Here is a 13727-nt window from a genome sequence, read left to right as displayed (position 1 = left end):
GTCCGGTTGCCAGCACAACTATGAAAGCCTGCTCTGCATCTATAATGGGTATTGAATTGTCATTTGAGCCTTGAGCTAAAACGTAAACATATACTCCCTCCGTCCCAAAATAAGTGTCTCAACTTTGTACTAACTCTAGTATAAAGTTGTATTAAGGTTGAGATACTTATTTTGGGACGGAGGGAGTATCTGATAGCAATATAGAGCTCAAAGAGCATATTCCCTTGACTCAATCTCTCTTGCCAACCCTACAAACAACAACAACAACAAATCCTTTCTCTCTTGCCAACCCTAGCTTCGCAAATTCCCCACTCCGACGAGATCAAGCCATGGCACCGTCGCTATGCCACATATGCAATCCCACTGAACACAAACGCAAAAACGCCCGGGATCGCTATGCCACATGTGCAATCCCACTGAACACAAACGCCAAAAGGCCCGAGATAAGCTGGGATTATAACAGGGCGCTAATTTCAGGGACTTGGAGGACAAGGCTTTACAGACTTGGGAGTACGGATTTTTTAGACTTTTCCCTTTCTAAATGCCCTGTCTGCCCACGAGAAACAAGATCTGATTAAGGATCGTGCCACAACCTTGACTTCCGGTCGTTAAAAGAGTACAAAAGTTTCCGAAGTTGCCGGTTTGGCCCCTCTGGGCAAATGAAGCGACCTAAATTCTTACGAAGAACAGAACCAACATCCCAGGTAAAAAATAAAAAACAGTAACGCTAATGCATATGAGACAGCAACTCTGGCCATAAAAAAGGTAAATAAAAACACGGAATGTTACAGCGATACACAGCTGCCATTCTAATCGGCAATGTTACAGCGATACAAGGCCTAGACTGCAAACATTTTACACACATAGGATCTACAATCTAGGCACTAATCTAAGCTAAATTCAGAGTTACAATGACCGCAAGAGTCAACATGGCCATCCGCTCGAAGGCAAAAAAAGTCAGACGGAAGCGGCAGGCTTTGCTGGAGCTCATTCCTGAGACTGAGTCTTGGCTGACACATCATTCATCCACCTAAAATGGTAGAAAGTCAGTGAAACATGTACATGCCTGAGGTTGCAAATAAAGCAATCCCATCGCTTCACCATAATATCCTCCCAAGAACAAAATTCAAAAAAATGGAATGGAGGAGCTAAAATTTATTTTCCTTACATAACATGCCAACATTCATTGTAAACATGGGTAAAACAAAGAATCTTTGTAAATCACAACTTTAATGACCGCCAATTACATTACATGGCAGCATTTTTCAAATTACAAAACATCAAATCAGGTATTCAAGTGGTCAATTTCATATCAGCATTTTGCAAAGAAAGCAATTAGCTTACCACGTGAATACTTCACAAGTTCCAAACTAAGGTACGGTCACAAATAGTAAAGAAACATAGGTTTATTGCTCACCTGCAGTCAACTTTTCCAAGAACGCTCTTGAGCAGCTTGAATTCCCTATATGAAGTCACCAAGATAAATTATGTCAACTCATGTTCTTAACCAATGCAAAGATATTGTGAGGTCTAAATAATGCAATATATTACCTGCTGAATCCTACTAGGATCAATCGTGCCAGTTGCCTGTAACTGATTATAATTCAAATCCTGTAGAAGTTTTTGAAATTTCAAACTTCAGATATCATAATTTACAGACTCAGCTTTAGTAACAAGGCAAACAATGGGAGACTGCAACGATGCCATACATTGTTATTATAAAGTGCTGTGATGATAATGCAATGCACCAAAGCAGTATTTATATAAATATAAAATCCCTTACAGCTAAAAAAAAGAATGGGCACCTGCTGTTTCATCTGCATTTGGTTATGTCCTTGCTGTGACTGGGGATGGTGTTGCATAGATTGCACAGGCGGAATAGTTTGAGCCTGAGGAGGTGACTGAAGTTGCTGCGCAACAAGCTTTTGTTGGTGCTGTTGAAGTAAAATAAGTTTCTGGTGGTGCTGCTGCTGCTCATACAGTATATATTCTTCAGGCTTCTCCCACTGCAACATAATAGCTCATAAGAATCAAATTCCCAATATTTTAACTTTGAGATGATATGTGATGAAGTATTCACCTTACTCTCTCGAGTTATGCTATTGTAGTAATATTTAAAACCTTCAGGTGAGGTATGTTCGGTCCAATTGCAAGTTAAAGAGACTGCAGGCGAATTGACCTGCTGTGGAATTGCATTTATTTTTGTCGTCATCATGGCAGCCGGAGCACCAGGGGTATTAGATTGCACCGGCTGTCCCTGCAAACCCAAACTGAAAGAGTGAATAACAGTACACAAAAACTTCGAACTTGTGTAAAATGTAAATGCATAATACAACACAGGCCAGAGAACATAAATGATGGCAAGGAAGCAAAACAGAAGGAATTGTGCAGAGTGATTAAGAAAAACATTTTCTCATGGTAATAGAGGAATTACCTGTTGCTTAGGAACTTGCGTGTGTGGCTGCTGATTTAAGTTAGGTTGCTGCTGGTGCTGCTGCTGCTGCTGCTGTAGTAGCTGCAGCTGTTGCTGAAGCTGAAAAATCGTCTGCTGTGAAGATTGATAACTGGACTGTATAGCTGCCTGCTGCTGTTGAAGTAGCAACTGTGGTGCTTGTGACAGCATCTGCTGGACAGGCTGCTGCAGCATTTGCGGTGTTACATTGGAAGGAAGTTGCTGTTGTCCAGGAACAGCTTGCATGGGATTGGAATGTACAGCTGAAGGCGCCTGTAGAGCGCCTGCAGAAGCATTTTGCTGCGTCAACGGTTGTGACACAGGGAGCTGGCCAGGTAATTGCATAGTTGGTATATTCTGGCCAAAAGAACCAGGCCCCAAGGATTGTGAGGCATGAAGCTGCCCTTGCTGAGCATTCTGCAACTGTACAGGAAAATTCTGCGGTGGGCCAGTTGGCTTTTGCAAGGGCGAGATCTGTGGCCCACCTAGATGATGCCCTTGAGACAAGGAAGGATTTATGCCCTACAAAGTAAAAGGCATCACGACCATTGATGACCAGGCGCAGGAAACAAAAGATCAAAGTCAATTCACAAACATCAGAAGTCCTTAATATGCCAGTACCATATGAGATGATGTCGGCACAGCTGTCTGACTTGACAAAGAACCATTCCCATGAAACATCTGAGGCCGGAAAGTAACCTGCAATGATCAAAGGTAAGTAGACTATGAAAAGGTAACACTAGTAAAGGCTTGGCTTGTACCATACATTATCTGCTGTTGATGTAGCAGGGCCGCCCATCAGGCCCATAGAATTGTCAGACCCAAAGTTATTAAACTGATGAGGTGCCATTGAGCTTGGGCTTGAAGGGCGCCAACTGTCAGGAGGCATGTGTCGGCCTATTTGCTCATCAAGATTGGCAGTCGGCCTAAGTACAAAAGAATAATTACCAGTGAGTAGAATGATCTAGAACTAGCAGTAGGAGTATGCTTAGTATAACAGGCTATGCTCAAGCGTCAGACAAAGAGAAAACATGAACTGAAACTTCTATAGCATCAAATTATTTGTTATCCAAAGTATTACATTAATTCATGCAATTCTTTTTTGAATTTGTTGAATATATATACTGTTTGAGCAATTATTTTTGTTAATTCATGCAATGCTTTTGGCAATTGGGAAGTATAACTATCCTCTAAGTGTGGTTTTACTGTGGACCAACAGTTCTGTTATGCTGTGTATGAGGTTTTCACAGGTGATGCATGAAGGATATTGGATGGATTTTCCAGGATGAATGTCATCAAATAAAGATATGCATCAAGATTAACAAGTTCAAGAGGAGGGACAACTTGTGTCAAGAAAAAACATAGGGATGAACTTCAAAGGATCAAAGATACAATCATACAAGTGAACCAAATATGATGAAGGTCAGGTTCAAGAGAAGATCGAGTAATGACCAAAACGATGTTCATAGTGAAACTCAAGGATGGCCATGATTAGACCTAACCATACCCAGGGCAGGCCCAAGCCCGGCCTGAAGCATGCAAACAAATCCACCAAATAGTCCGCTAGTGTATAAATTGTGCAACGTGAGGTGAGGGAAGAGTTGGTGCATTGGGTGTGCATTGCAATTGCCTTTGTTGCATCAGTTTGAGCTATCGGCGTTGATCATGTTCAAGCCAAAGTCCGAGAGATTGGTACTCTTGATGGCCACCCCTTCTAGACAGGTTGGCCGGTTGGCTATTTTTTTTGAAAAATTGACAGGAATGCTGTCGTATCTTTTAGCAGAGGAGAAGAAAATAACCAGTACAGGCCGAGGCCAAAAGGAAAGAAAAATTACACTAGCCTTTGCCTAAGTAAAAGAGAGGTTCTTGTGATTTCTTCAAGAAGCTTGTGGCAACGCCAGAGCGCTTTTTTGAGGTGGTTGTGGAGCACCATCTGAGAAAAGAGCAGGTCATGGTGATCGAGGAGATGTCGGGTTGTCCACAAGAGGATTAGACTTGACAGATAACCCACTCTTGATAACGAGTGAGCACCTCAATAGGCACGTGGGATATCAGTAGTATCCAAACTAAGGACCAGACATCATTTGAGTCAGTTGTCCTATTTACATTATAGCATTTCATAAGTGTGCTACTCTGGTGATATATCTTATGTAGTACTCCCTCCGTCCGGAAATACTTGTCGGGGGAATGGATGTATCTAGATGTATTTTAGTTCTAGATACATCCATTTTTATGCATTTCTACGACAAGTATTTTGGGACGGAGGGAGTATTTGTGTATTACTTGCTAGTCAACATAGTACATAGGATTGCAAACCTCCCTTACATATAGGGTGCTGATACATTAGTTGAACCTGGCATATTTACGATTTGTGTTAGTAAAAAAAATCCAACCACGTTCAATTCCACAGAGATTTAGATTAAGCCCAATCTGTATTTATTTCAAATTCTACCAATCAATTCTTCTGCCGTATAAATTGAATAGCTCAAATAAGAGGAAAAAGAACCTGATAACTAGTGCTGCATCAGATCGAGAACTGACACCAGGACCTCCGAAAGCAGGGCCACCCCTAACCAAACAAGATAAATCAGAGAGCAGTGATGGGGATGATAGCACTTGTCTAACGTAGTACCATGCTACCATGCCACTAAACTAGGGCAGAGTTAGAATATAAGCAAAAAAATCATGCTCTTAACCACCTTGATTCTCCAGGTCTAGGCCTCTTCGGATCAGCAAATCGAACTATTAATGGTTGCTCGCACCCCTAACAGCATAACAGATACAATAAGCATTCTGAGGCAAAAGCAGAACTAATCAGCCTGGCAAAAATAGTTACCCTCATTATGTAAGTCCCACTAAGAGAATTCATGGCTGCAAGTGCAGGTTCTTTTGATGAGAATTTGACAAAACCACAGCCTGCAAGTTGTTACACGTCACGACATAAGTTGGAACAGAAGTGCATAGAAGAAATGAAGTGAGAAAATGAATCTAACAAACCTCGGCTCTGCCTCATGCCATCTTTCATAATGTAAACATCTTCCACATGACCAAAAGGAGCAAAAATCTATAAAGAAGAATATTGAACACAGATATAATTTAATATGCAGTTGCTAAAAATTATCAATGGTTACAGATAGATGACAAGTTTCTCCAACCACAATATTCTTACAAACAAAGAAAACTACTGAGCAAGTCCCATACCTCTTCAATCTCCTTTGCAGTTGCTTGCTTATTCAGTGATGCAACAAACAATTTGTGCTCAATAGACCCTAGCAAATCAGTTGAGGAAAACAATTAATCATCCAATAACTACATAAAAAAATATCTGAATAATTACAGGTCAAGCATAACTTAGTTCTCATGATATTTTTATTTTGCCGAACTCGGAATAAACAAAATTAAGGTTCTTAGAAGTGCAGTACTATTTGTTACAATAGGACAAATATGTGGATGTTGAACAAGTGAAGAAAACAGAAACATGAGAAGACTGCTGTAAGAAAAAAGGCATGTAAATGTATTAAGGCATATCATTATATCAATTTTCCAGTGCCGATCAAAGGTAACTATGTTAAGAATTCACAGCAAACAAACTCAGTACTCAGTGATACTTTGGAGAGAAAAATTGCGAGGCAATGTCACAATTGCATCAACCAGTATCATAACAAAGCATAAACTGGCCAGTGATAGGCAAGCTAAATAGGTAACAGAAGTACTTGAAGTATTACCATGACGCTCCTTTTCACCATCAGCATATCTAACCTGAACAGGGCCCATTGCCTGATAGAACAGACGCATATTCAATAATTCACAGACAAAAGATTCACATTAAACAGATGGCTAACAAAAACAGAAGTTACCCCAGGTATAGTGCACTGGTTATGCAGAGCTCTTATGGCTCTCTCAGCCTCTTCAGAAGTAGCATATTTAACAAAACAACAGCCTGCAAATGCAAACATATGGAATTTAAACATATGGAATTTCATCACAAGTCATTGAAATTTTCTGTGTAGTTCAGCTTCATATAATGTAAATGCAATACAAAACATAGTGGAGTTGGCGAAGTGAAGGAAACAAGGAGGTAAGTTTCAAACAGGTAATAAAGTTCAACGATATATTGATCAAGAAAAAACAACTTCCACCACTTCCAATATCCAGGGGCACAAGTCAATAAACAAAACAAGCATCAAAACCCTCAACAGGAAAAAGAATAGAATGGCGTGCAGACATGTCAAATTATCAATTGGGCTGCACTCTGCAACACCAAGCACAATTTCAAGTGTAGCTAATATATGAGATATGAAATATAATTTTTACAATGCTCCAGCTGACTGCAAGTTCCACTAGAAATTCGGTGGAGACAAACTGGATCCCACAATGAAACATTAGTCATCACCAGAGTACAAGAACAAAACGCGAAGCAAATTATTTGCACTACAAGAGACATGCGGGTTTCGCATAAAGCACCATGTATAACCAACCATCACTCCACCCTAATTACAATATTTTATGCACAGAAATTGTGCATAGTCATGTAGACAGATCCATCAACGATAGTAACACCCTGTCACAACAGAGAGCCTCAAATATAGCACTACATGCTGAGCACTAATAGTATGGTTGCCCCAAAGATATGCTGCAGTGCGCTGAGCAAGACTAGTGTACTCATAACAGCCACACTCAAGGTCTCAACGAAATCATACATGACAAACAAAATGCATCAGCAGTATCATATAGCTCAGGCTGCGTCATTTCGCTCATCCATATACAACTCCAACAGCTCAACTGTTGATCTAACCCGTATATGCACATATGACGAGTTAAAAGGTCTAGAATTGAGATTCAGCTCCAATTAAGAGCACATGCTTCACCAATCATTTCCAAGAAATCACAATGACCACAGGTCAAGTGCAAGGGCTTTCACATAGGCCATAGCATTCATCTCATCTGCATGGCTGAGATAGAATGCAACAGTTACATGCAGCATGAATCTGCAAGTCCAACAGTTTGGGTTGGAAGACTCCACGTGAATGACATATACATAAATTACACCAGGGAGATCTCAATAACACACGCAACAAAGATAACTTTGGTATGTCAGCATCATGCAATGGTACAGAAGAAAAAATAACCAAGATTTTGTAGTAAGAACAAGAATGACAGAACCATCAAAAGAGATGTCACACTTCAGTGGTATCAGAAATAATACCAACAGTGCCATCAACTCGAACGTACAGGGCAAAAATCACACCATTAAACCCTACCAGAACAAGTCGATCATACAGCAGGAAACGTTCCTATGGATATAATGTGTCTCATAATTCAAATATGTGTGAAGTGCCACCATCACAGTCACTGAGCCCAGCAACGCCATTCTTTTGAATATATGATCCCTACAGAGTGGATCGAGAATTTATAACTGTGACACACAAACATCCAAAACTGCATTGAGACACAGCGTCGCCAATCAAACAACCTGAACTCATGAGGTACGTTTTGTTCAGAGCAACCAAGCGTTTGGCATCACTCACATGGCGACCATGTATAGTTGAACTGAACAACAGTGTGATATTGTCCACCAAAGCACAGCTCCAGATTAAACATGCAACCATCATATCCCACATAAAACGAATAACATCGCATCAATTTAGATCACTCAGGACAACACCTCACAGCATCATCCAACCCCAGGCAACCACTTACACATTAAGGGATTCAACCAGGGATTCCATACAGTGCAACTCATGATAAGAAGTATATAAAAGAAATCGGAAACCATGGAAGGAAAAGAATGAAAAGTTAATCTTAATTCATTAGGAGTTCCTCTGGCCTTTTGCATCGCATTCAAAACAAATAGATGCAACAGTAACACAGCACCCGTAGTTATTTCTGGTCATACTACATTGAACACAGCAACAAGCACAAGATTGCTATGACCTGAACAAATTTGTTTGTCCAAATCTGCTACCTTATGTAGCAGCGGGGTGGAGCCTAGTTAGATTACAGTAACCAGCCAAGAGTTAGCTGCTTCCTTTCTTGCCTTCTATTAACCCAGACGAAGAAACAGAACGGAAGCGCAGGAAACAAAATTCAACAACCGCCAAATCTAACTGAGAGAAGATGCAACCTTGTTGCTCCTAATACTCTCAGAACCTGAAAAGAAAGCGATACTGGTATATTGATAATATAAGAAAAATATACTTATGGCTCACCTTGTTGTTCACCAGTTTTCCTATCCCTGATCAAAGCAACTTCAAGAACATCTCCATGATCCTCGAATAAAGGTCGAACCTGAAGACAGTAGAGTGGACTTTCACAAACAAAAAAATACAACATATTTGTTGATTATCAGAAGGAAAAAAAAAACACAAGAGAACAAATAACAATCAAAACGATGCCAACAAGAAAAGAAAGAAAAATATATGAACTGCTGAGCTACCTTAATTTTCAACTTTGTGAGCTTGTAACTAAGAAGATGCAACTTTGTAAAAAATGAGCTATGCAGATAAGATAGCTAAATTTTACACTAGCTCTCTATAAAATGTAGATTTTCTTAACACAGAAAATGCCCCTTTTACCACCTAGCTACCTTCTATGACTTCCAATTTATATAAACATTAGCATGGTTTCATGAATAGCAATAAGCCGTGATAAAACAAAACCAAGTTAATGTACAACAAAGCAGCCTTCCAAGTTCTGAGATTATGTAAAGTAGACGTATTAACAAATCTGTAGGTAAGAAATGACAGATACTAAGTAAGGAAGCTGTACTCACATCATCTTCATTTGCTGTTCTTGGAACTGATCCAACAAAAAGTTTAACATAACCACTTTTGTTATCATGATCTGCAGGAAGTTTTCCACGTGAATATCAATTAACTAGCTCGTGAAAGGGTGCAAGACAAACTCAACTATTTATCCACTAAAGTTCAATGAGATAAAACAGTACAATTAGCTAACAAACATAAGTTCTACAGACATTGATTATACTGGTACCAAGACAAATAGAAACTGGATGGGTTCAAATTGGAACAGAAACTGCTTAATAGGAGGGAAAACATATCATTCAGCTCAACGGTTATGACTGAAGGTCAACATCTGGATTAAACAGATGTGACCTAACTGAAGCTGGGTATTACAATAGCTTATCTGAAGCTTCATCACAAGATAGGCTTGTAGGCCATACCATTATATGATTTAACCAAAAGACAGAACACAACTGTGTGCATCATGGAGAAATTAGATCTTAACCCGCACTTTACTTCCCCATTTGATAATTTGCCACCCCCGCCGCCTCCCCTGGGAATGATGGGGGCCGGGACCACCCACCATTGAGAAACCGTGGGCAAATCACCAAACCCTAGTAAAGTGGGCAAATAATCTAATATCCCGTGTGTCATGCAAACTACAGCATGTACATCTAAAACCAGTCTAAGCTCATCCTTCATGCAAAAAGGTGGGTGGTCTTGCCATCATGGTATACAGGCTAGCACCATATTATGCAGCTGCATACATGGAGGCCCGGTTTCTCACATCCCAACATTGACTGTTCAGCTACGGCAAGTTAACAACAATTGATTGAATTTGGTGTAAAATCTTCCAGAGGCAACGGAAGATCAACTTCAAGACCTATTCCACAGCGGGCCAAAAGCCCAAAACCTTTTCCCGTGCGTACACAAGCTAAAATTCCACATCTAGAGGCAGCGCAGCACAGCAAAACCTAGAAAACACCAAAGCGCGGAAGCCGAGACTCTGGACCAAACCTGAGTAGTCTCCACGGCCTCCGCCGCCACCGCCTCCGTAGCGGCTCCTCGCTCCGCCGGCCGTCTCACCGAAGTCGCCGCCGCCGGCGCCGCCGCCGCCTCTGTACCCTCCAGTTCCACCACCGCCAACAACGTATTCAGACGGCGCACGGTACGGATGGAACCTCCCGCCTCCGCCGCCGTCGCTGCTCCCGCCGCGGGAGGAGCGGTGGGGCGGGGGGCTACCCCCGCCGCCGCCGGACCAGCGTGAGGGTCCGCGTGCGAATCTGCCGTCCGCGCCGCTGCGAGCGCCGCCCGCGGGGCCGGGGGGGTCGCCGGAGCGGTCGCTGCCGCGGTGCATGTGGTGGGCAGAAGGTGGCTAGGGTTTTGACGCGGCTCGCGAGCACGAGAGGGGGCAGGCGAAGGCGAGGAGAGAGGCCGTGTGGAATTTCAACTCCGCCTCGTCAAGTGCCAATGGCCGTGAGGATCAGATTGGATCCGATGGGTGACCGACGGCAGTCTGCCCCGGCGTACCCGTTTCGTTTCTATCAACGGACAACGTAATTTCGGGGCATCTTTCCCAACGCAATAGGGCTATTTATATATCAACCTCCGTCTAGGTGAATAAGTCATTCGCGTAGTTTTAGATCATTGATTTGAGGAATTAAATATGTGTTATATGTCATGAAAAGTATATCATTAGATTTCTACACTGATGTAGTTTCTAAATATATATTTTTTGTCACATATAATACATATTAAGATAGTTAAATCGTCGACCTAAAACTACGTGAATGACTTATTCAGCGAGATGGAGGTAGTACATGGGTTTTTTTCTTGTGAGAAAGGGAAACTAGATACGTACGTATCTTTTTTAAGGTTTACTAGCATATACTCCCTCCGTTCCAAAATAGATGACCTAACTTTATACTCTACTAAAGTTAGTATAAAGTTGAGTCATCTATTTCGGAAACGGGGGGAGTACGTCCGTGCATTGTAACGGGAGTAAAAATTAGTGTGTTTTCCCGCAAAAAAAAAAAATAGTGTGTTCATAAATCTGGCATGATAGCGTCCAGAAGGTATCACACGGCAGGGAGACGCACACCAAACTCTAAAAGAAATGTATATCAGTCAGGCATTAATCATGCAACAACCCTTAATACGGGTACTAAGGTCAATTAATTCTCCTTATAATCCTACACATCCACACATCCAACTTGTAGCACTCCTTGCTACGACATGCGTCCGACTTGTAGCAGTGGCGGTCATGCATCCTTGTTGTGTCCATGTGGTCGGCTTTGCTATGTTGTCCGTATGACTTGTTGACTTGGCATCATTTATGTAACTGGTTTTGCAGCAGGCGGTCCAACTTCCCAATAAAAAAATAATAGCGGCGACCGGTGTTACATTGGTGTGCTTTCGGATATAGCAAGCAATTAGGCTTTCAATGTTGTGTTCTGCTTTGAGCAACATCAGCGGGCCTAAAACTGTTGTGTGTGCCGTTTGCAGCGACAATGCTTGATCAAAAGTTGCATGTAGATTAACCAAATTTTTGTTTTCAAAAAAGTAAAATTTAATAGCGGCAAAAACACCAAGTTCCCTTGCACATTGAAAAGGTTAACATACCGCGCAAAAATCAAAGCTGACAACGGGTCGTTTGCTTCTTTTTTTCATTTTTGAGTAGTTCGTGAGCGAGACCCGGTTGATCACATAGAAAGAAGGCAACAACATCTCTCGTGTTGCACACATCTCAGGGGTTGTTTTGTTAGTGCGCACTAAGATTCAGCCATCACTCACCAGCTATATGTACCACTCCAACTAGGTATCTTATATCTTTTGTTAGTTAGATCCAGCCATACCATACACTCCATGGGACATGCAAGCACCTTCCGAGCCTAAAATCCGGCCATACTTCCCACATTTCTGTTTAGAGCCAACATTTAATTCTTTCATCAGGCTCTTTTTTTTAGAAAAGGAGGATGACCCCCGACCTCTACATCTGGAAGATGCATGCGGCCATTTTATTTTTTATTCTTGAGGACCTTACAAAATAGAACAACAATATGCCTGAATCCGCCATCTTCGCAACATCTGCTGCTACTCATATCCATATGATGAAGGGGTGCAAGCCGGGCCACATACCAAGACCTCTCATCTAAGCCTAACATCTAAAGTCGGAGGCCCCGACCGAGCCATCTATCGGGTCCAGGGCACAAACCGGTCTGACGCACTCACGTGTGTCGTCGCCGCCATCTTTCACTGGTCCATCTTCAGAGCAGAATGAGGTGTCAACCTTGGCAGGTCCTCCGCTATCGACGTCACCACGACGCCAAATGACGACCTCCACCTACGCGAGCCTTGGCAGGTCTTCCGCCATGGACGCCACCATGACGCCAAATGACGACCTCCACCTACGCGAGTCCATCTCCAAGCAATGGACGTAGATCCATGCTAGGATAGGTCCGCACCACCCGCCGTCGCCCACCACCCACAAGCGTCATCCAACCCTAAGGTTCCCAAAGCGGCGCCTTCAAGAAGGTAACGGCGCTGTGAGCGCCACCGCCGCCTAACAAAGTTAGGGCTTTCGCCCGGGAGACCTATGGGAAGGGGAAGTGAGGAGATCAGTCCATATCGACGCCTCCAATGAGGGGAGCGTCGCCCGTCGGCGTGGCCGGCCAGGGATTTCGCCCGAACTAGATTCCCGCCACTAGCAGCGTCTCCTATACAGAAACCGACGACCAAGGGAAGCGCGGCCCAACCAGGCTGGCCCGCACGCTGAACAGGGGAGGAGGGGAGGCGTCAGATAGTACGTACCGACCACCGTAGAAGCCGCCGCTAGCCGCCAATGACCACTGGGATCTCGCCGCCCGCGCGGCCAGGATGCCAGATCCACCGCCCGCATGACTGCTCGCCGGAGCCTGCCATGCCTCGCCAAAGGAGCCGCCGCTCCAGATCCGGGACTTCCCATGTAGAGGCAGGGCAGCCGAGACCCCGTCGTTACCATCATTGGCGCCCCGGGCTTGCCCAGCGGCTGCCTCAGGCCGCGGCGAGGAGGTGGGACGAGGTGGGGAGGGAGCCGAGGCGGCGCGGCTAGGGTTCCCCCGCCACCGTCGGGGAAGGCGACGCGGGGGTCACGAGAGGGAGGAGGGAGGTCGCGAGAGGGACGCGTCAACGAGCTCCCCCTCTCATCAGGCTCTATTTCAACAAATTCGTTTAATTAGAGCCAACCTTAATTCCTTCACTCCCGCACCGTACCCTTTCTTGGGCTTAATGGTTACTCGACAACTATCCAGCGTATATAAACTGGTGGATTTTTGTGGATCAAAGCGAGGTGGGATGAATATTCATGCGAACCCTCTCTATCTAAAAAAATGTTCCCACTTTTTAAATTTTTTAAAATGGTTGTGTTTTCGTATTCGTAAATAAATTAAAAAATATTCTAGATTTTCAAAAAATGTTCGTGTTTTTTCAAAGTTTCTTGGAATGGTTTTGTTCTATTTTGTCACAACTTTAAAAAATGTTCAGAATTTCAGAAA

The 13727-nt window shown here is 43.1% G+C and overlaps 1 protein-coding gene across 1 annotated transcript; it reads right to left on the bottom strand.

Moving 5' to 3' along the window:
* Positions 1-716: 716 nt before the first annotated feature.
* Positions 717-10715, bottom strand: LOC119308622 (flowering time control protein FCA-like). The gene is made up of 18 exons (XM_037584750.1): positions 10213-10715; positions 9225-9295; positions 8662-8740; positions 6310-6392; positions 6178-6229; positions 5654-5721; positions 5450-5516; positions 5289-5368; positions 5152-5216; positions 4959-5021; positions 3219-3378; positions 3074-3151; positions 2435-2974; positions 2081-2257; positions 1806-2006; positions 1552-1611; positions 1418-1462; positions 717-1030 (listed from the first exon to the last, which is right to left on the bottom strand). Exons 1-17 carry the CDS (start codon positions 10550-10552, stop codon positions 1424-1426), a joined length of 2223 nt encoding a protein of 740 aa, XP_037440647.1. The 5' UTR covers positions 10553-10715; the 3' UTR covers positions 717-1030; positions 1418-1423.
* Between the last annotated feature and the right edge of the window lie 3012 nt (positions 10716-13727).

The sequence above is a fragment of the Triticum dicoccoides genome, chromosome 5B (genome assembly GCF_002162155.2).
Source record: "Triticum dicoccoides isolate Atlit2015 ecotype Zavitan chromosome 5B, WEW_v2.0, whole genome shotgun sequence".
Taxonomy (NCBI): Eukaryota; Viridiplantae; Streptophyta; class Magnoliopsida; order Poales; family Poaceae; genus Triticum; species Triticum dicoccoides.
This window is presented reverse-complemented; position numbering and strand designations above follow the sequence as displayed.